At 37.1% G+C, this 24,349-nt stretch overlaps 1 protein-coding gene across 6 annotated transcripts in view; it reads left to right on the forward strand.

Moving 5' to 3' along the window:
* The window catches only part of CNOT4 (CCR4-NOT transcription complex subunit 4), a 145,104-nt gene that overhangs the window by 68,484 nt on the left and 52,271 nt on the right, over positions 1-24,349 (forward strand). For 3 of the 6 annotated variants that reach the window (XM_037049139.1, XM_037049141.1, XM_037049143.1), the window contains exons 3-7: positions 9,477-9,674; positions 18,241-18,327; positions 19,087-19,188; positions 20,152-20,277; positions 23,588-23,721. In XM_037049139.1, the coding sequence (XP_036905034.1) occupies positions 9,477-9,674; positions 18,241-18,327; positions 19,087-19,188; positions 20,152-20,277; positions 23,588-23,721 (647 nt within the window). The remainder of the gene's footprint in view (positions 1-9,476; positions 9,675-18,240; positions 18,328-19,086; positions 19,189-20,151; positions 20,278-23,587; positions 23,722-24,349) is intronic. The other 3 variants (XM_037049140.1, XM_037049142.1, XM_037049144.1) reach the window with 1 other exon arrangement.

The following is a 24,349-nucleotide window of genomic DNA, read 5'->3' on the forward strand; positions in this document are numbered from 1 at the left end:
CAGATGATCATATACTTTACGAAGTATTCCCTTTGATATTTCTAGTACTTACCTGGCACCATACATAGTTATTATGTTGTTATTGACTGTATTCCCTGTGCTGTACTTTATATCCCCAAGACTATTTTGTAGGTTGATTTTTGAATCAACTATTTCTTTTGAGCATAAGCCCCATAGATCATGATATATTATTCTTTACTAATATTTTCAGAAGGATTATGTGTCTGTAAGGTGAGGAGTTTTTGTGGCTTTGTTTTATATTGCTTTTAATTTGATATCAAAGTAATACTGGTTTCATAAAATGAGTTAGGAGTGTTTTCTTACTCTCTGTATTGTGAAAGAATTTACATTTGACTGATACCACTTTTTTATTTCTTCTCCAAATTCGTTATTAACATGGATTCTATCAGAGTTTCTTTGTTAATGAGCTGCCTGCAGAAACTAGCTATCACAGGATTCTTCTGTGTAACTCTTTCTGGAATTCTTTTTTAACTAGTTCCTTTGTGTTATTTTGCCCCATACATTTAAGTTGCCTCCATCTTTTCAAATTGTCACTGCTGTCCCTCCGCTGTGTGTGATTGTTGGGCCCTGTGCCAGGATCCAGGAAGTGCCATAAGAATAGAATCTGTGACACTCAGGATATTTCATCTGTCTTCCTTTTTTCTCAAAGTTCGCACACCCACTATTCATTGCCTGAATGTTGTTCAGTGTCTGAAAATAAGTATTTTATGTATTTTATCTAATTTTCTAGTTGTTTATTCTGGTAGGCCTAGTCTTCTACCGTCTACTGTGTCCTAGCTAGAGATGAAAATATATAAATAAACACTTGAACTTTGTAATAATTTAATCACAGATGTTGACCTAACCAAATTTAGGATGAAAGCTTAGTAGACTGGGAAGTATAGTTAGGCTGGCTGAAAGAATGTTAGGTCTCCAATTTGCATAATGTGATACTATCTAAAATAAAAACGAAGTAACAACACACGCCTTATTTAATGATAATATAGTATATGACAAAACAATCATCTAAAAGAGTTAACAGGAGTATTTGTAGAGAGAGGTGACTCGGGAGGGAGGAAGTGGAGGGCTGCTCTTGTTCTAATAAACCTTGTAGAACTGTTTGACTAGGAACATGGATAAGAAAAATACCAATGAAACCAGGGAAAAATGATACGGTGGACAAATGGAAACAGAGGAAAGGAGGTATAATAATGCTGATATTATTGATAATCAAATTCAAGATCAAACACATTTTAAAAGGGCTTTTAACAGGACTTTTTCTGACTGATTAAAGGTCCCTCAAGTCATGAAACTTCATTTAGTTAACAGCAGAGCTTTGAAGTAGAGTGGTACCATGGTCCTTGTTAATTTGTTCCGTAACTCATGAGGAGTGCTGAGACCAAGGAGTACTACACGATGAAGCATTTTCTCTTGTGGGGCGGTGTTGTGACTCATGCACGTTCTAGCAAGTGTGATGAGTCGAGAGCAAACAAGTGCTGAAACATTTTTTTCTTAGTTTTCAAAATGCAATGAGTAGAGGGTTTGACGAGTTCTGAAGCTGATGAGTACCGAGGTATGGCTGTATATTGACCAATGTTGATACCAAGAGAAACTGCATTTATATTCATAATGGAGAGACTTCTGACTTGTATATTTTAGACATTGAAAGATGAAGTAGACAGTTAAAAGGAAATGGAGAACTCGAATTACACAACTAACAAGCGTGTATATGTTTGTGCACACAGTTTGTACAAATTTGTACAGACCTTTAAAATATAAGTGCAGTAGACACTACAATTGATTCTTAGGCCACAATGGAAATATTAACTAACTCCTAAAATTAGATCTCACTTGTATAATTTCTTTTTATTTACCCTGCTTAGGGTTCGTAGGGCTTTTTGAATTTGTGGATTGGTGAGCGTCATTAGTTCTGTCCGGTAATGCCGTTGTGTCTTCAGATACCACTTTACTCTCTTTACTGTCTCTCTGGGACCTGATTAAACATTTTCCTAATCTTTTCACTGTTTTCCATGTTTCTTCATCTTTTTTTCTGTATTTCCTGTCTTTTTTTCATTTTCTTAATGCATAGATGGATGGTTTCTTTTAATCTGTTCTCTAGTGTTTGAATTTTTTTTTTAGGTCCAGTCTGCTGCTAAGTATGTTTGCTGAGTTTTAAAATTTTGCCTTTTGTTTTTCATTTCTAAAAGTAGCGTTTGTTCTTTCTTCATAGTTTATTTTTTAAAATAGATTTCTATGCCCTGCAGATATTTTTAAGTGTGGAACGTATTTGTTTAAACAGATCAAGCATTGCTTTAAAATGTGTCCAGTAAGTCTAGTAGCTGGTCTGCGAGGGATGTTTCTGCTGGTTGGTGTTCGTATTATTTGATTGCTTTATGTGCTTGGTTACCTATGACTGTTTCCTGGTTGTTGCTGTCAGATTACTTCAGGGTTCTCCAAGGCCCAGAGTGGATTTGCCCTTCTATATAGTGGCTTTGATTTGACTGCTGCTGGGTCCTGTATGCATTGGCATTAGGGATGTTTCGAGCACATCCCTAATGGCCAGGTCTTTGCCCAGGCCATTTTTGGCCTGTGGGCTACAGGTGTTCTCTTGGCAGGGTGTCAGCTCTGAAGGCCGTCCCTTTCCCTGTTTGTGGTTACTAGATTTTTCACTTTTCTCTCTGGGTTTTGACTCCCATCCAGACATTGGCTTGGAAATTCCCTATTGCAGACCATTACTGTTTTTAAGATGTTGGTTTAAAAATAAAGTTTTTTCATAGTGTTTTTCATTGTCTTTAGCAAGAGGAAGTTAGAGGTATGAATGCATTTACTAGAATCAAAGAACAAAATAAGTGAACTTATTTCCAGGTTAAGAAAACAGAAAAAGAATAAATACTGTGATGGTAGAAGATAAGGATTTAGCACAATTTGGTGAAATAGAAGAAAAGTAGGATTTCAATAAAGGGTAGAAACTGGTTCTTTGAAAAGTCCAATAAAGTAACTCTTTGACAAGTCTGATTAGGAAGTACATAGAAGACACGTGTAAATACATTAGGAATAAAAGTGGGAACATACTAAATATATGAAAGAAGTTAAGTGATTACACTAGAGACCACAAGCCATCTTAATTAGTGGTTTGGCAACTTATTGCCGCATTAACACTATTAAAGATATTTTTACATATTAATAATGCTTCTTCACAAACACCCTAGTTAGCATTAGTTTGATGTAAAACACACATTACTACCTTTAAAGAAAATTTTCTGCCTGTAATCTTTCATTTGATGCTGCATTCCTAGAAAATTAAGTTTAACGTGTGTTCAGCCAAAAAGTAGACCAGATACACTTTTTTTTACATTTATTTTTAGTACTGCTGTTACTAGCTTTGTGAGTCACACTCTTCTTCTGCAGTTATTCAAATTATGGTTCTTCACCTTTCATCTTTAGTCTACTTCCCTTCTTCATCTCATTATACCAGCCTATTAATTTTCTGTCTTGGGCTCATAGAGTAGCTATTCACAGTGGCATGTGTGGAGGAGGAATTGTCACGGCGTGCATGCTTTTTCAACTTTTTAAGAAACCTTCGGCAAGTTAAGGCTAACAGAATTTTTTATATTTGCCTTTCTGCTTAGAGTAAATTAGCACACTTTATATTGTTTAGGGAAAATGATTTATTTAACTCCTCCTAACAACAGAAATGCAGTTTCACAAATATGTTAAGATTAAAAAGCTAGTAGTATAGCTTCCTGCTGGAATAAGAGATATTTGGAGGGTAAATCATAGCAAACTAATTTGTCTTGTGCTCTTCTGTGGTTGTTTTTTATATTATGTGACATTTATTTTCTAGCAGTGTTGACTTTGAAGCCTGATGGAATTATATTTCCACAGGAAAACAACTTGGAATAACATAGAAGAAAGGCTGGGGTAACCAGTGTTAAATACTCAACATGGTATTGCATCATTGATACACTTGATGAGAGTTAAAATTGCAACTTAATTTTTGGTACTTGTCATTCTTTTTTTTCTGTGTGTGTATGCCTTTTTTTGCTTTTATGTCACTTAGCATCATTTATCAAGATTTTACAGTGTCGGAGAATGTTAGCAAGGAACACAATCTTTGAGTGCTTGTCAAATTTTTCATATTAATAGAAGAATTTGAGTCTCAGAAAAGTTTCTCAAACTACCTCTGACAAAGAACCAGAATTGAAACTGTACCCCCTCCCCAATTTTCCATGCTCCAAGTCTGCTGATGACCCATACAAGGCCCTGTTATGCACGCCTAGTTCCCAGCTGATGTCATGTGACTTACCACCTAAATTCAATAACAACCACACTGATAAATATCTTATTCTGCATAGTCCACTGATGACGTACATGAATGTGTGTCAATCTTAAGTTGTTATAAACATTTCCAAATGCTTATTCTCAACTTCTGTGGAACTAGGAGCAATCTGCATGTTTGACCCATTCAGGGAGAGAATTATCACTACTCTGGACATTAGGGCAGGGTAGTAGCTTTCAAATTAGTTGGGTGATAACCACTCCAAAAAGAGCTACCCAGAAATCCTGTGGCAGAACACAGATTCTCCATGGTCAAATAAAAAATTTAAGTGATTTTATGGAAAGGTATTTTAATTACTTTGTATGTAGTTCATTTTTATGCTTGTGCCTTTATAGCTCCAAATGGTTTCATGGGATTAAAATTGTTCTGACAGGTTAAGATTTGAAAGGAGAATATTAGGTGCAGAAAAGTCAGCAGAGAAGAGAGGGAGAAAACTGAAATGGCAGACGGTTACATCATTGATTGAAATATTGAACTTACTGTAGAAGATCTTTAACCATTTGGTTCCCTAAGTTAAAATGCAAGAATATTTTGAAATAAGTGTTTTTTAAAAGAAAATTAGCATACTCAATTTTCAATTCTAGAAAGGAGTTTGGTGTTCATTTGGCACATATTTATTGAGCTTCTGAAATGTGTAATACCAACTTCATATTAGAAACTTCTTAGGTCATGCAAAAGTTGGATAAATTACTGAATTGGCTGTTTTGTATGCCTCTCGCTTAAAAGTAAGTTGGAGTATGCCAAGTACTCCAAGTAGGAGCAGATAGCTAGAAGATTCAGATTTCTTAATGTGGGAATCTAATGGTGTGGGTGCTTATATCCTGCAAGGGCCTCTAGTTATATAAACTTAAATATTTAAGAATGGGGTTTTTGGAGATCTTAAGATAGTAGTAGTAGAACTTGAGGAACGCAGAGGGAAATCTCCCTTTTTTAATTGTCTTCATTATTAACCTGTGTTCAAAAATTTGAGCTTATTTTTATTTTTTGTTTTCACTTATATATGGAAGATGAAAGTAACTTTATGTCAAAGTCATAGCAGGGTTTCAGGCTTTTGGATATTTTCCTTTTTTACACTAATGAAAACATTTTTATTTATTTTTTGAAAGCAATGCCTTCAGCTTCCTTTTTTTACAAATTTTATTGTTATTCAAGTACAGTTGTCTTCCTTCCCCCACCCCAGCCATCTCTACCTCCCTCCCCTGATTCCAGGCCACCTTGGTTTTGTCCATGTGCCCTTCATAGTTGTTCCTGAAAACCCCTCACCCTTTTCTCCCCATTATCCTCTCCGCCTCCCCTCTGGTTACTATCCATTTGTTCTTAATTTCAAGGTCTCTGGTTATATTTTGCTTGCTTGTTTGTTTTGTGGATTAGGTTCCACTTAAAGGCAAGATCATATGGTATTTGTCTTTTGCCACCTGACTTATTTCACTTAGCATAATGCTCTCTAGTTCCATCCATGCTGTTGCAAAGCGTAGGAGCTTCTTTCTTTCTGCTGCATAGAATTCCATCATGTAAATGTACCATAGTTTTTTGATCCATTCATTTACTGATGGGCATCTAGGTTGCTTCCAGCACTTGGCTACTGTAAATTGTGCTGCTATGAACATTGGTGTACATATGTTCTTTTGGATTGGCGTTTCAGGGTTCTTAGGATATAATCCCAGCAGTGAAATTGCTGGGTGAAAAAACAGTTCATTTTTAGTTTTCTGAGGAAATTCCATATTATTTTCCACTGTGGCTGTACCAGTCTGTATTCCTTTTCTCCACATCCTCTCCAGCTTGTTGTTTGTTGATTTTTTTATGATGGTTATTCTGACCAGTGTGAAGTGGTATCTCATTATGGTTTTAATTTGCATCTCTCCGATGGCTAGCAATGCTGACCGAGGATGTTTTTTATGTCTCTGGACCCTTTGAATATGTCCTCCCTGGAGGAGTGTGTGTTCAGATCCTTTGCCCATTTTTTAATTGGGTTTTTCATCTTACTAGAGTGGAGTCATTTGAGTTCTTTATATATTTTAAAGGGATGCAAGGATAGTACAATATTCACAAATCAGTAAACATATATATCACATAAACAAAAGGAAAGACAAAAATCACCTGATCATATCAATAGATGTGATTTAAGCATTTATGATTAAAACACTCAGCAAAATGGGAATAGAGGGAGCATTCCTCAACCTAATAAAGACCAAATGAGAGACCTGCAACCAACATTACACTCAGTGGGCAAAAACTAAAAGCTTTCCCCAGTAAGATCAAGAACAAGTCAAGGTTGTCCACTTTCACCACTTCTATTCAACATAGTATTGGAAGTCCTAGCCACAGCAATCAGACAAGAAAAAGAAATAAAAGGCATCCAAATTGGAAAGGAGGAAGCAAAACTGTCATTGTTTGCAGATGACATGATAGTGTACATCGAAAATCCTATAGACTCCACCAAAAAACTGCTTGACCTAATAAATGAATTTGGCAAAACAGGGGGATACAAAGTCAATATTCAGAAATCAAAGGCATTTTTGTACACCAACAATGAAGTATCAGAGACACAAATCAGGAAAAGAAATCCCATTTGATATAGCAACAAGAAAAATAAAATAACTAGGAGTAAACCTAACCAAGGAGAGGTAAAAGACCTGTACTTAGAAAACTACACAATACTGAAGAAAGAAACTAAGGAAGACACAAACAAATGGAAACATATACTGTGTTCATGGATTGGAAGAATTAACATCCTCAAAATGTCCATACTACCCAAAGAAATTTATAGATTCAATGCAATGTCTATTAAAGTATCAATGGCATATTTCACAGGTATAGAACAAACATTTCAAAAATCATATGGAGCCATAAATGACCCCAAATAGCTGCAGCAATTTTGAGAAAGCAGAACAAAGTAAGAGGGACCATAATACCTGATATCAAACTGTATTACAAGGCCACTTTAATCAAAACTACCTGGTACTGAATAAGAACAGATACATAGACCAATGGAAGAGAATAAAGAGCCCAGAAACAAACCCAAGTGTCTATGGCCAATCAATATTTGACAAAGGGGGCAGAAGCATAAAGTGGAGTAAAAATAACCTCTTCAGCAAATGGTGTTGGGAGATCTGGACAGCTGCATGCAAAAATGAAACTCGATCACCAACTTATACCATACACAAAAATAAATTTAAGGTGGATAAAAGACTTAAATATAAGTCATGACACCACAAAAGTCCTACAGGAGAACACAGCAGGAAAATCTCAGATATTCCATGCAGCAATATTTTCACTGATGTGTCCCTGCAGCAAGAGACATAAAGGAAAGAATAAACAGATGGGATCTCATCAAAATAAAAAACTTCTGCACAGCACTAAAATGAAAAGAGAACCAACTCTATGGGAAAGCATATTTGCCAATGATACCTCAGACAAGGTTTTGATCTCCAAGATATTTCTTGTAAGGTACCTTGTTTACACTGGTTTTTCTCAATGGCATTGTTCTGTTGATCCCCACTCCTGGGTTCTGATAGGCCTGATTTCCCAACCAGTTGTGGTTTCTGTTTTGGGGATCCCTGTATATCCAGTTTTAGATGTTTAATGTGCCCCATCTTCCATTTATTATTAACTATTTGTGGTAGTAGTAATAACTGATTTATTGAATGCTAATGTGCAAGACACAATGTATTTATCTTTTTAAACTCAGAGCAGCTTTCTGAATAAAGTATTGGATTGGCAAAAAAGTTCCTTTGGTTTTTTTCTATAAGATGGATCTAGTAGTACTTAGTGCTCTTTAACTTCACTTGAAACAGTTTTGTTAGCTTGTATTGTGACAGCTGTCATATCAGCTTGTATTTAAAAAGAAACTTACCAAAATTGGTAAATTTTTGTGTAGCCATTTTAATATTGAAGATGGAAGAAAGTATGCAACATTTTCGGCATATTAATGCTATATTTCAAGAAAGGTAAAAATGCAACTGAAAAGCAAAGAAAGATTTATGCAGTGTATGGAGAAGGTGCTGTGACTGATTGAACCTGTCAAAAGTGGTTTGCAAAGTTTTATGCTGGAGATACCTCGCTGGACAATACTCTATAGTCAGGCAGACCAGTTGAAGTTGATAGCAATCAAATGGAGACATTAATTGAGAATAAGCCACATTATATATACCACACAGGATATAGCTGACATACTCAAAATATTCAAATCAATAAAGTTATTGGTGAAAATGAAAAATGTGTCTTTTATTTTATGGAAAAACCCACAAGAACTCTTTGGCCAACCCAATACTGTGACTCCCATTTTACCAAAGAGAAAAAAACTAAAGCAGGCGGTTTACATAACTTAGATAAGGTCTCTTAGAGGGAAAGATAGAACCCGGAATCAGAGCCAGGCAGTAGGAGTCCACAGTTCTTACTCAGGCCTTGTGACCTTGGTATTAGCAGTAGTGAAATCAATATTGTAATGATGAGAAAGGAAAAAATTACAATAGCATAATCAATCATGTTTATTGAGGATTATTGTGTGCCACTCATATAATAATTGCTTTATAAGGGTTATTTTATCTTTGAGACCAGTGTTTAATACTGTTTTCATTTTACTTGTGAAGATAGGCATAGCATTTGATTAAATTACCTAAAACCACGTGGCTAGTAAGTGTTGAAACTGTATTCAAACTCCTGAACCAGAGTTTCTATGTACTCTATTTATTTCCCCTTCTCTTTCTCTCTCTGACTGAAAATATGTTGAAAACAGTACATTAATTTTCTAATATATAGCAGGTTTTCATTGAATATGTTTATTGTAATACATAAACCTCTTACACAGCACATTAGAATTTTAATTTTCTTGTAAACTGTGTTCTAGGCACTCTAGGGATCCCAAGATTGTTTTTTTGGGGCGGGGGTTAATTTTAGAATCTTTGGTGGTTGTTTAAGTTTTAGCACCAATAGTGGTTCGTGCTAAGCTCTAAAAAAAGTATTTAAATGACTATTTTATTTAACATTTCACTTATATTAAATAAAGATATTTTTGGTAATTAAAATATTCAGAAAATTGGAGGTATAAGAAATAACCACATACCCTTCTTTAACAATTATTATTCATAGTTTTCCTATTTATTTAATGTTAACTTCTATGTTTGTTTTATGCTTAAAGCCATATCCAGAAGACCCAGCAGTTTATAAACCACTCTCCCAGGAAGAATTACAAAGGATAAAGAATGAGAAAAAACAGAAACAAAATGAAAGAAAACAGAAAATATCAGAAAATCGCAAACATTTGGCTAGTGTACGTGTTGTACAAAAAAACCTCGTCTTTGTTGTAGGTCTGTCTCAGCGTCTAGCAGACCCAGAGGTAAGTCCTCTTCTATTTGCTTTCTCAACATGACATTTTTTCTTTTTGCTTCTCTTATTTGAGAATAACTGCTGACCCTGCCCAACTGTAAGATTCTACAGAAAATGTTAAGACTCGGGAGGAAATGGGAAAGGATTTTTTAATAGTCACTAAGAAACCAGTAACCAGTTGTGATCCTAGGCAAGTGTTTAATCTTTCTTGGCCTCGTTTTCTTCCCTTGTAAAATTGGGTGGTTGAACTGCGATCTGTCTCTAAAGTCCCCTCTAGTGCTGATGATCTGGAACTTGGATAATGGCTCTGATTGCTGTTAGTTCTGTCTTTCTGTAGCTATAGAAAGGCAACAGTGGAGATGCAGTTACAGGAACCCGTTAAAGATCTGTGTTCTTTTAAGTCCTGCCCGAGCAGTTGTACTCACTTAGAGAAGAGTTATTGAACTGTTACAGTGTATCATCATTCTTTACTCATTCATGTCAAGTCAGTTTTCAGGAGAGAGGGAGAATTTGGTGAAGGGAGATAATGGACCAGGTTCTTTGTCATTTGGGGACAGGGAAGATCTTAACCCTTTTGTTTATCACCTCTTTTCTCTCCTTCCACCACGAGCCTTATTAGGGTAATGTTGAACTCATAACTTGTTTTGATGCCTTTGAATGCCCATCTGCTAAGTTTTAATTTCTGATATACCAGGAAGTGCCGACTAGATTAATGGAAAGGCAGATAGAAGCTGATTGACAGCCAGAGTGTTTACTTCAGTAGGAGAGAGCTGGATTTTGGGGATCTGCCCAAAGTGGGCATTGAGAAGTTTTTGAAGTAATGCTTGTCACAGTGCCAGTCGAGGAGGGCTGTAGTGACTATGCCTAGGAGGGTGGGCACCATCAGACTTGGCTAAGTAAGCTAAAGACCCCAGGAGGAGGAGAAGTCTCTTGAAGGAGTCTATACTTTGACTGGATAAAATTCAATTTGAGAGAGTAATAAGTATTTGTTGATGATGAATTTACTATGTGTTGAGGTTAGGAAGGGATTCCAAACAGTGGAGGAGAAAGTCATGGAGATTTTCCTAAGAAGGCTCTATCATTGACAAGAAATACGGTGGCAACTCAGGAACTACTAGCACCTAGGTCCAGGATGCTGGCATTTGCGGGCTACGTGATCTTCAGACCAGGTTCTTTCTAAAGCCAAAAGGTGGATCTGGAGTGCATGCAGGAAAACACTTCTTCAGTAAGAGGTGTTCAGGAGAGAGCTCATTTTAGACCTATGACTCATCCTCGGCAGCCAGCTCTTCCTTTTCCTAAGCTAGTACCTAACTCCCCAGGCAGGCACAGTGCGACTTCACCCATGACTGTTTCCCTGACCACCGCCACAGCGTTTCATCACCTCCTCTGTCTGCAGCTATTTTTATCTGTCCGCCTGTCTATCTACCTGCTTGCCCGTCTGTGTCTGTCTGTCTGTCTATCTGACTGTCTCTGTCTGTCATTCAGTTCTGCCTTTTTTTCCTAACCAGAGGGCACTTTTGCACTGCAAGTTTATTTACATGCCTTCTTTTATTCCTAATCTTATTGATTAGACTCTGTAATTGCATTTGTCCAAATGAGAACCTTAGATGTGAGGCTATTTAAATTTGTAAAATACATTTTGGATCTGGTCAGCTGTAGAACTGGAGGAGGTATATGGAGCAGTACCTGAAGTCTGGGTAAAATTAAGCCATCCGTCTGACATTTGGATTATAGGTTTTCTACTTCTTCTTTAGAATCTGTGATTTATTTTTACTTACAATATTCTCCCTTTATCCTCTGTGGGGGATGCGTTCCAAGACGCCCAGTGGATGCCTGAAATTGGGGAAAGTACTGAACCCTATTTATGTTGTATGTTTTTTTTCTATACATACATACCTACAATAAAGCTTTATTTTATAAATTAGGCACAGTAAGAAGTTAACAATAACCAATAATAAAATAGAACAGTTTTAATAGTATACTGTAATAAGTGTTATGTGAATGTGGTCTCTGCCCCTCTCTCAAATACCTTTTGTGCTGTACTCGCTCTTATTGAGATGACGCGAGGTGGTGAAATGCCTGCCGATGAGGTCAGGTGAGGCGAATGACGAGGTGGGGGACTACCACTGACACGGGGGTGACACGTCAGAAGGAGCATCGTCTACTTCGGGTGCTTCGGATCACTGGGTCTTGATGATGTTGATGGTCGGGTGGCAGAGGCAGATGATGTCAGTGGGTGGGGAAATTTAGTGTTTTCGGACCACACTTCACCGGGGGGATCTGAAGCTGAAGGAAACCAAGTGCAGATAAGGGAGGGTCACTGCGCTTACAGAAATTTCTTATTTCCGTTAGTAACACAAGTCCAGAATGACTGATCTGAAGAAGTATCATGCAGAAAGAAATTAATCTAGGTGGTGACCAATGAGAAAGAACAATTTGATAGGAGTTTTGGTGTACATTAAAAACTATTGTACTAGTTTATGCTTTAAAATAATTGTTGCTTGGTAACAGGACAGTGAATTTTCTTAAACATTGGTTTTTCTCTCATTTCTCTTGAAAGTGGAAGAAGACCAGAGTCCAGTGTAATTTATTTGTTAGATCCTACCACTTCTAAATAAAACACTTTAAAAAATTCTCTTTGTCTATACAGTCTTTTCAGTTCAGAAAACTTAGTTGATTTCACAAGAAAACTCAGAATTTCAAATTGTTAGTGTAACTTTCAAGTCAGAGGAGATCCTTATTATTTACTTATCTTTGGGTGATTAACAAAACAGGAGAGTTTAGGAAAATTTAAAACTTATTTTGAAAATATTTTTTGTATACCAGAAAAATTTCATACCAAGATTGATTGTCGAATGTATCATTTATTGAACAGTAGAAAAGCTATATGGTAATTAGAGGTAATGATCATCTTCTTAAGTTGTAAAATTTCAGATTTGTTGGAACCTAATTCATTCACTCGGTAAATTAACTTTTGAATACTTAACCATGTGTTGGGTATTTTGATGTTGGAAATAAAGTAATTTAGCAAGGCAGTCACAGTCTCATTCCTTGACAAGCTTACGGATTCGTGGGGAAGACAAAATTTAAGAACTTGTAAGTGTACTGAGCATTGATAACAGGGAACGACAGGCCTGTTTGCGAACACGTAATAGTGGGGAACTTAGTGTATGCAGGGCCACAGAAAGCCTCTCTGAGGAAAAGGTGATTCAGAGTTAGCAGAGATTGGTTAGGCGGCAAATAAGGACAGGGTGAGTCCCAGCCACGTGGTGGCCTGAGAGAGCAGATTGTTGGAGGAACTAAAAGACATTGAAGACACAGCCATTTCATTTACAAATGAGAAATGGAAGCGTGGGGAAGTTGAGTGGCTTGCTTGTGATCACACAGCTGTTTTACAGCGTAGCCAGACTTAGGAAAACCTCCCATCCACACCCCCACATACCCTGTCCTAAGGTTTCAGTGTATTTTACACTGAAGATTGTTGTCGTGCATCCATTTATGCATCCATCAATCATCTGTTTATCCCTCCATGCTTCTCTCTGCTTACTGTTGGATTTTCTCTGTCATGTTCATGAACACTTGACTGTGGTTCTGAAGAAGATATTTCACACATTAGGCATGCTGTCGGGCACGTACAGTTCTGCCCATGACCTTTTGTATTCTCTGTTAGTACGAAAAGTGGTTCACTGTGAAGTAAATATTTAACATTGAGTATATGGATGAAATGGTGATAAGCAGCACACTGAGCCTACTCCCCATACTTTCTTTATTCACTTCAGTAACATTTTGCTAGCTGACTGTTATCTTCAGGCAGACTCTCTAGTGTTTGACTTAATATAAAAAGTTCAAGTTTAAATTATTTGAATTTCTCTTGCTTGGGCAGGCCATTTCTTCTCGGCCACAGGTCATTTGCTGATGCACTGAGGCCTACTGGTATTCTGTGTCCATCTAATTCTTTATGTTCACTGCAAAGATAGTTTAATTTTTCAATAGGCATTTATTGAGTACCTGAAGTGTTCCAGGCACTCTGTAGGATGCTGAGCACACGCCAACGAGAAGGTAGTCCCTGCTATTTACAAAAGTAACGGTGCTGTATGAGAAGCGGTTTATGTTGTAGAGGCACAAGAGGTAGCACCTGACCTTTAAATGGGAGTTGTGTACCCCGTGCTGTCTTTCGGGTAAATTACTTCTGGCACAGGCACTATACAGGTATTTCTAGATGAGGGAGAGCCTGGTCTGCAAGTGATTTATTCGGCTGGAAAGAGTGCAGTGAGAGGTGAGGCTGGTGAGGTAAGTGATAATGGATTATGAAGGGCTTTCTAACCATGTTAAGGAGTTTGCACTTGATCTTCTAGGCACTGGGGAAGCTTTTAATGTTCTTAAGAACAGAATGACATGGCTAGGTTTGTACTTTGAAATTGTCGTTCTGGCTGCAGTGTGACATGTCAGTGTAATTATATGCAGATCTTACCTTGTTATGAAGGTGCTATACCCGAAATTTGGCCAGAAACTTTTCATAATTGAATGGTTTTTAACCTTATCAGACACAGCACCCACTTTTTAAAAACTAGTACCCTTTTGTCTTTCACGAAATGTCCTCTTCATAATATAATGTCTACATAAGTAATTTGCAAAAAAAGTGTAAAGGAGAAATAAAAGAAAAGTACTCATAATAACACTTTCTAATTACAGATTCTTGGGTACCGCTACTCTAGAACTTTGCTACTTTAGCGCCAGTAGCATCACCGTCACCTGGCAGTTTATTACTGCGTGCTCTCAGGCCCGGCCTCAGAACTGCCGCACCCAAACCCACATTTTAACTAGCCTCCAACAGGTCGTCTTCTGTTAATTCTTCTGACGTGATGTCTGTTAGCTGTTGAATTTCTGCAAGGTCATATCTTGAAGCCCTTCTCCCCTCACCTTTTTTGCCATATCCACAACCTCTAATGATTTCCTTTATCAGCTCTGTCATAAAACCCGTGAAGTCATGTGCGACATCTAGGCAGTTTTTTTCCAGCAGGAAGTTATTGTTTCAGGTTTGATGCCTCCACAGCTGTTTGTACAACAGCGATGCATCTTCAGTGGGGGGACCTTCCAGACCCTCGTGATGTTCTCTCTGTCAGGGTCCCCTTCCGCAGCGTTGGCATCCCTTTCCAGCAAGCCCTGTGTGTGATGACCCTTAAAGATCCTTGTGTCCCCTGATCTAGAGGATGAGTTAAGGGACATTGTGTTTGCAGGCAAGTAGACCACTTCAGCATCTTCATGGTTCAACTGGTAGGGTTCTGGGTGGCCAGGGACATTGGTCAGTATGGAAGAACTTTAAAAGGCAGTCCCTCACAGGCAAGGTACAGTACTTCCTGACTTCAGGGACAAGGCACCAGTGGAACCAGTCCAGAAAAGGGGATCCTGTAGTCCAGGCCTTGTCACCGTACAACCAAGTGAGTGGCAGCTGGTATTTTTCTTTTCCCTTGAAGGTTCATCAGGGGTGAGCGGTTTTTTAAGATAAGAGCATTATTGATCATATATCCAACTGCCTTTGTGTAAAACAGTAGAGTTAACCTTTCACGTCCTACCTGAAATCCTGGTGCTCACTTCTCTGCTTTACTAATAAATGTCTGTCATGGCATTTTTTCCCAGATAGGGCACTGTCGTCTGTATTAAAATTGTGTTCGGGCACATACCCTTCCTCCTCGTGATTTCCTTAATGGTGTCTGGGAACTTGTCTCCTGCCTTTTGGTTGGCGGAAGCTGCTTCTATTATCTTGACATTTTTTAAGCCCAACCCCTTTCTAAAATTATCAAACCATCCTTTGTTGGCCTTAAATTCTTTATCTTATGCACCTTCCTTTTGCTTTAAGTTGTCATATAATGACTTTGCATTTTTCTTGAGTCATATTAGAGTCTATAGGTATGCTTTTCTTGTAGCAATCCTGTACTCCCATAAAAGGTACATTTTTAATACAAGACAAAAAAGGTATTTTTCAAAAGTCCCAGGTTTTCACAAATGCTGGTGTAACGGCAGCAAGGGCTTCACAGATTTCCTTTTTTTACATGGTTCTTAACTCTGGATTAATTTATCTCAAAATGGCAGCTTCCGCTGCTGCATTCTTCACTCTGTGATACACATCAAGCGTTTCAGCCTTTTCTCATCATGTCATGACTTTGCTTCTTGGGAGCACTTCCAGGGTCTCTAGTGGCACTTCATATGGGTGCCATGGTGTTACTTGAGGTTTATGGTACTGCACTAAAGGCAGTGAGAATACACGAGAACCTTGAGAGATCACTTGTTACTGTGTACCTACCCAGTGTAGTGCAAGACAGCTGTTCACATGGAGGTGATTAGCATCACATGGCGTATTAAGCAGATACTTGTAATTCTTGAGCTGTTTGCAGTAGCAACAGGAGGTGACTATGACATTATTACAGTCGCGCAGTATATACTGCAGTTAATTTTGTGTACTTTGGATTTAATATTGCATCTTCCAACTGTATGGCATTTTGTGTGTTTGTGTAAATTTTGAAAAATTTTAAGTTTTTATATTAGATTTGTATATATTTTATGGTAGTAAATAGTAAAATAAATTGATATCTACATATATTTTATTTATTCATAATATACCTAACTCTTAATTTTTTTAAAGATTTTATTTATTTATTTTTAGAAAGAGGGGAAGGGAAGGAGAAAGAGAGTTAGAGAAATATCAGTGTGTGGTTGCCTCTCATGTGGCCCCCACTGGGCACCTGACCTGCAACCTAGACATGTGCCCTGACTGGGAATCGAACCAGTGACCCTTTGGTTTGCAGCCTGCGCTCAATCCACTGAGCTACACCAGGTCTTAATATTTTTTATATATTTCTAGGCTATATAGTTCATCTGTGAAATTTTTTCAAATTGTTGCTTATCTCCAAAAAATTTTCCAATATATTTACTGAAAAAAAATTGTGTATAAGTGGACCTACACAATTCAAACCACTTTGTTTGTGGGTCAACTGTATGCTAAGTTGCAAACTGTTAAGAATTAACAATACTCCAGTCATAGACTATTTCACAAAGCTTTTATTCTAATATAGAACATGCCTGAACTTGGCTAATTTGCCAATAAGTACCTTAATACAAACACCCCTACCATGATTTGCAACTTCCTCAAAATTACATACATTCTGTTCCTTTCCTAAAATTTTTCTTAAATCCTCACCCGAGGATAAGTTTATTGATTTGAGAGAGGAGAGGAGAGAGAGAGAGACATCAATCTGTTGCCTCCCATATGTGCCTCCACTGGGGATTGAACCTACAGTGTAGGTAGGTGACCTGACCAGGGATCTAACCCATGGCGTAGGGGATGATGCTCCAACCAAGTGAGCCACCCAGCCAAGGCTCTTTTTCTGAAATTTACCTGTAGACCTACTTACTGTTCCTACAGTCTCTCCAAACAGCAGGCTCTCTTTCAAAGGAAGCTTTCTGTGCATACCTGTTCATGTGTATGCAAAGTATTCTTCCCAAACACTTTATAGTATCCTCACACACAATTTAGCAAGTTTTTAAGAGAAGCTAAATGAGCACACAAGGTGATCACAAGTATGAGGGGAAGTAACCATGGAGAAGTAACTTAATAGAGTGAGGAATGTATTAGTTTGTTTCACAACTGTATGTTTCACATACATTATTTACCAGGAATAGAGAGGTAAAAAAAATTGGAGAGTTGAGAAATGGTACTATCTATTGACATAAGGAAATAAAATAAATATTTATACACAAATAACGTGATAAGTCATAAAGCATTGACAAATGAGGAGCATTTTCTTTCTGTATTTGGAATTTGTAGTTCATAAACAATGCTTTAATATATACAATATATTTTTAAAATACTTATTTATTCTGTCTTATTCATAAAGCATGCTCTGGGCGTAGGGTGGGGAAGGCCTCGTTAATTGTTAATCACACACATTTCTACCTGCTTAGCTTCTTCTTTTAACACTGATTGCTTGCTCGTGGGGAAGGCCTCGTTAATTGTTAATCACACACATTTCTACCTGCTTAGCTTCTTCTTTTAACACTGATTGCTTGCTCTTTAGGATCACATAAATTTGCACTCACTACGTGGTGCTCAGGTATGCACCGGTGCCCGCCTATAGTGGTGCCTGAGCAATAGATTTATGAGTAAAGACTGTTTCTGCTTAGGGCTTTGAGTTTTTATTTCTGTCTTTAATACATAATCTTGGTCATTGTTTTGAGAAGTGATTTCTTATAGGGATTATTTATTAATGAAAATGTGGTCAGGATATTTGATCTGTTTTGTGTTTAAGAATATTGTAATCATAAGATCCCATAGAGTTTTGGTGCAGAAATTAGAACATAGTAGAAAATTCCAAACTCAGTGAGTCTCAGTCTCTATTCGGCGGGTCACTAAAAACAGCTGTTAGACTTTGCTGATGACTTCCTGCAGGGTAAACCACACAGTGTAACTAGGAAAATAGTCGCATTTACTAGAAAACGATAGAAGTTATTTTGCTTTCACTGAAAAGGATAAAGTTGATGCAAATGGGGCAGTTTGTATCTTATTTCTTCTTCTTTGATAGGTTTTAAAACGACCAGAATATTTTGGGAAGTTTGGTAAAATACATAAAGTTGTCATCAATAACAGCACATCATATGCAGGCTCACAGGTAAGTAATTATAGGGATTTTTGCTTTGCCTCCCTATGGTCTGGGTTTAACGTGGGCTGTTAAGAAGAAAAATTTATTTTCTGTGACTAGAAAGCTTTAGGGTCAGGGACTTAAGTAGCATAGTGACCTCTGTTGGTGGGGTGGGGCCATTTTTGGTGTTCATTGGACTTTTCCAGGACTTAACAGTGAATTGGTAGTTGTAAAAGGGAAATAGTAAACAAAAATTTAGTGATGGTTTGAAAGGGAGGTGAAGTTGAATCTATTATTAATTAGTCTAATAGATAATGATTTCTAACTAATAATATTTTCAGATATTGGATACTTATAGCAGAGCATCTTTGTTACACTACTATTAGCAGATAGACTATTCTTGCAAAGTACATTTATTTATTTTGGGGGAGAATATAATTTGACACAGTGTCTTCAGATCTTACCTTTTAAAATCTAATTTTCAAAGCTTGCTTTTTGTAACCTTGATGAGCCTGTCAAATGACTTTAAAAGAATAAATGCGAGTCCCAAGATATTTTATTCATACTTATTTTAGTCTACTTAAAAACAGATGAAATTTATTAAGTATGATTGATTTAAAATGAGCTAGTCTCTGGTTTAATTAAAGCTACTACAACTTCTAATTATTGTGATTATTATTAATGATAGTAGTAGTAAGTGCTTTTAGAATTTCCTAGGCAAGTAGCAAGAGAAGTCTTTTTAAATGTTTTGCTGAATTTGAAACTAATAACAGCGCGTTGTCACTTTAGGGTCCCAGTGCCAGTGCTTACGTCACCTACATCCGGTCAGAGGATGCTCTCAGAGCCATACAGTGTGTCAACAATGTGGTGGTAGACGGCAGAACACTTAAGGTAATGTGGTCCCCTGGCTTTTTTAAAGGGGAAGGGAAAAATGCAGTACGTAGAGGAGTACCTAGTATTTATATATTTCCCCCCCGATAATCCACACAAGGTCTTTTTTCAGGCAGATGATGTTTCACATAATGTGATGCACATGGATCAGAAAGGCGGACAGAAACAAAGACCAGCTGTTGGGAGGAGGAGGAAGGAGGGAGTAAATGTACAAGGAGTTTGGGTGTCTTACCACTGTGAATTCAGGGCAAGACACAGGTTTCTATAGCGGGTGCTGAGATGAGGGAAGCCAAGTCACCCCTCTTGGAAGTTACATGTTACTTTTGAAGGGAGTCTTTTTGAAGATTGCTTTTTAGGTAACCATACCAACCTATGACAGCTGACTAGTCTGTTGCTGACATAGGTAGGGTCCTGTTTTGCCAGGTATGAAATAAACACTTTGATTAAGGGGGGAATAATCATTTAAAATCTTCTATATTTACACATTTTATTCTATAAAAATCAATCTACTATTCTTATTAGAAATAAATATTAGTTCTGATTTGTTATCCTGAAATATTTTGACATTGATCAGTGCAGGTTTGAGTGAAGAGTCCCACCGAGCAAGCTTTATGTAAATGGAGGAAGAATGGTATAATTAGAAAAAGGAAGTTGCTTTCTTACATGCCTAACTACTTATAATATGGAACAAATTTCGTCTCATCTGATCGCAAGGGAAGAGGATTTGGATGTTCAAGTCCTAGAAACCGTAGACTGAGACTCGTTTTTCAGTGTTTTCAGATGAGCCTCATCTTTAATAAGTCTTGCTAGTAATGGTTTATTTCTCTAGTACTCACAGCCATACTTGTTGTTTTGTTGTGTCTGTGTCTCATTTTAGGCGAAGTGAAAGCACAAAACATGGAAATTCTCATTGTAGTGTCATTTCACATTTTGAGCCCTTTTTCCCCTCTCCTCTTCCCGCAGGCATCTCTAGGTACAACAAAATACTGCAGTTACTTCTTAAAGAATATGCAGTGTCCGAAGCCTGACTGCATGTATCTACATGAATTGGGGGACGAGGCGGCCAGTTTCACAAAAGAGGAAATGCAGGTAGTAAAGTAATGTGAATTCTCACATTTGCAGGAAAAGGGGAGGACTCTTCTTTACAAGTTAAAGTTGCTAAATTAGGGATTTTGGTTTTGTAAACTGGCAAAACTGGCTACTTTTGTAAAGTAGCATTTTCTAAACAGTGTTCCATGGAATGTCAGCTCTGCGGGCTCTTGTTACAATAAGACTGGATCTTTGGTTCACTAAGTTTGAAAATGGTAGATTAATGAAGATAAATAGGTTTCTTTCCAACAGGACTTCCCAGAGTCTTTAATATGCTAATGCACACCTAAGATGGGGCTGTACAGTTGGAACTTCATTGAGCAAGGAAAGCATTTTGGGAAATGCTACTTTAAGGGGAATGTCAGCAAAATGACCGCTAAGCGTGATACTAAAGTTATGAGTTTTGTTCCCCACACCCTCGCCAATCTCTACTCTTTACAGAGCATGCTAGAAAGTAATATTTCATTAAATGTTGCTGGTAAACTCACATTATTTTTATAAAGTGATTCTCCCCATGAAAGGTCCTGTAAATCATAAATCGAAGGCTTATTATTTTATGTTCATTTTTACATTTCCTCTTCTCCTGTGTGTCTCCTTTCAATTTGTAGTATAAACATGTCTTTACAAGTAAAAATGTTGACCATACGGCATATTAAATGAGGATTATACCAAAGCACAATGCTGTCCTTTCCTATTGTAGATGAGGACTTCAGATTGTTGCTGTGGACTTTTGCAGGAATCCCTCTCATTTAGAAGGTGGGGGGCATTGATTACTACCTTTTATTCTCCAGGTCAAACTAGAGAAAGTCTAGTAGGGGTTCCTTTAAGAGCAGATTATTAAATAAAATGAAACAATACCTTTTTTGGCCTCGAGTTACTACAGATTAAATTCCATTATAATAAATACATCACAGTTTCTTGACATTGTTGTCTTTATGATCCAAAAGCAATGTTAAAATATGATCATTGTTGGATGACTTATTAGTTAGTTATCCACTGAGTGCTTTTTGATTGATTTATCCCTTCCCTTCCTTTCCCCTTGCCCTTGCCCTTGCCCTTGCCCCTGCCCCTGCCCTCACTCTTCGCCTTCTCTTTCTTTTCCCTTCCCTTTCCCCGTTTTTCTCTTTTCCTCCTTCCTTCCTTCCATCCATCCATCCATCCATCCATGAAGCTTTCTTGGATGAAACTTTAACAATTTCAAACTGAATTTTGACTGGCAGGGAGTATGTTTACTCAGAGGTCCTGTTAATGAAAATCTCTGTTGAAGAATTTCTGAGCTGCAGTTTACCTCATTTTTAAGTAGTATTGGACAGTAAAAGAAAATGGGTAACACCCAAAACTATTATAATATTGTACGTTAACTGTAATTGAAAAATTGGGGGAATTTTTTTTACAGAAAATGGGTGGACAGCACATTAGAACTTAATTTATAATGTGATTTAACCTGTTTTAGGATTTGCCCCTGTAGAATTATTCAGTTATCAGCTTGAGCTCTTTGTGGCTAATGAAAGCCATAATAACTGTTGAAGTATTGATTACAGAAAGAATTTTCAAGGCTTTTCATGTGTTAAAGTTGTAGAACCCATATCCAATTCTATTTTTTTTTAGTAATTTAAAATTCCTTTCATATTGTTGACTGAAAATTCATTTTGCTTTTTTTGACCTGAGTTTAAATTTACTTTTGTAAAGGGGTTTTCTTTGTTAAAATATTTTCTCAAAATAGAAAAATTTGAGTAAATTATATCATGGCAAAAATCAGATGATTTTCTTTTTGTTACTGTATAACTCAAAGAGACCCAGTTGAAATGGGCAAGAGCCCCCTCAGAACTTAGAACGATGCATCGTGCCATGCGTGTGACACAGTTGTGCCCGATGAGATGATAGGGCCCTGTTCTTGCTCGTTTTTATTGTTTTATTTTGAACTGTTCTGTTTTGGTTTTGGATTTCCCAAAACATCTATTTAGACCACACTTTTAAATCAACTAGCAGTCCTGAAGGTAAGTAAAGTGCCATTCTAATCATGACATTCGTGCAGAAAGAAGTTACGCAGGGTGATTGCATCAGTTTATTTCTGCTCATGACTAGCTTTCACAGTCAGTCTTTGCTTAATTTTTCCCATAACATTTGTGACATTGACTTCTGATATATAACGACTAACTACAGTAAATGCCACATTTTCTTTGTTGTATATACAGCAGGGATTGCCAGACTTTTTCTGTAAAGGGCCAGTTAGTAACTATTTTAGGCTTTTTGGGCCATGTGGTCTCTGCAGCAGTTACACACCTGCTGTTGTAACATGAAAGCTGCCTTAGATGATTCATGAATGATCATTCATAAACAAATCTGACTGTTCTAATAAAACTTTATTTACAAAAGCACAGTGACTAGCTGTAAATTGGCAATCCCAGGTTTAGAGTTTAAAATACATTAAATGTTAAGTAGAAACATAAAAATTTTAATCTAGCCCTGGCTGGTGTAGCTCAGTGGATTGAGCACGGGCCTGCGAACCACACTATCGAGGTTCGATTCCCAGTCAGGGCATATGCCTGGGTTGCAGGCCAGTTCCCGGCAGGGGACACACCAGAGGCAACCATGCATTGATATTTCTCTCTCTCTTTCCTTTCCCCTCTAAAAATAAATAAATAAAATCTTTTTTAAAAATTTAATCTAGAAAAAGAAATTGATTTTCAGTGATCTTAAAATTTAGTAATGGCATATGATAATAATTTTTGTATGAAGATGGTACTTAAAAGTAGGTTTTTTTGAGCCAACAAAAATATTGTCTCAATATACTTTTCTACAGAATAAAGCGGTTGGTGAAATGCCTTAATTAATGAAATATATATATACACCTATATACAGTTGTTTTGTTGGAAGAGTGTTCATTGGTCTAGAAGTAGTTCTGTGATAGCCTCTTCACAGGTTTCTCTCACATGAAAAACCCTTACATGTTTTATTTAGNTAGTAATGGCATATGATAATAATTTTTGTATGAAGATGGTACTTAAAAGTAGGTTTTTTTGAGCTAGCAAAAATATTGTCTCAATATACTTTTCTACAGAATAAAGCAGTTGGTGAAATGCCTTAATTAATGAAATATATATATACACCTATATACAGTTGTTTTGTTGGAAGAGTGTTCATTGGTCTAGAAGTAGTTCTGTGATAGCCTCTTCACAGGTTTCTCTCACATGAAAAACCCTTACATGTTTTATTTAGGATATCTTTAATAATTCAGAAAGTAATTCAATATTTTATACCAGCCATTTTGTGAAACCTCACTGCAGTTTTAATTTCTTCTTTCATTTAGGCAGGTAAACACCAAGAATATGAACAGAAGCTACTACAAGAATTATATAAATTAAACCCCAATTTTCTTCAACTGTCTACGGGTTCAGTTGATAAGAATAAGAACAAAGTGACTCCACTGCAGAGGTATGATACGTAAGTACCGATATTCATGTAATTAGTGTAATTAGACACCTTGCCTTCATGTCTGTCCACCTTCTCTTTTCCTTCTACATCAATTTCAGACAGAATCCTTCTGGCAGTGTCTGTCATTTATGCAGAATTGGTGTGTTGAGTCACAGAATAAGAAACAATGAGTCAAAATTGAGGGGTTTGAATATTTGCTGCCAGCTGTTCACTGTTGATAATTTAAATGAGCCTCTTGATAGCTTCCCATTTGTATTGGTTTGCCCTAAGAAACAGCCTCATTGATAAATACATTATTAAAAGTAAATTAAGGGATGTCGGTTATTAAAAGGCTCTTGTCACTTAATTGAGGTTTTTCCTCTTATGTGTTGAAGGGAACAAAATGCTAAAAGGGAGAAGAAGCTGTTGAAGTGTTGTGTGTCAGGGACACAGGTCCTCATGGCTGTCTAGTCTCAGGGGTCACCCAAGTCCCACACGCTCTGGGTGCAGAGGGCATCCCCTGTTCAGAATCTTAATTATCTTAAGAGAGTTTGTTTTTGTGCATACCTGTATTGTGTCAATATTTAAAGAGATTCATACCTGTATTGTGTCAGTATTTAAACAGATTCATAGTCTTAAATGCCAAGTCTCATGCTTG

Source organism: Sturnira hondurensis, unplaced genomic scaffold (genome assembly GCF_014824575.4).
Source record: "Sturnira hondurensis isolate 20B ecotype Veracruz unplaced genomic scaffold, ASM1482457v3 Scaffold0006437, whole genome shotgun sequence".
Taxonomy (NCBI): Eukaryota; Metazoa; Chordata; class Mammalia; order Chiroptera; family Phyllostomidae; genus Sturnira; species Sturnira hondurensis.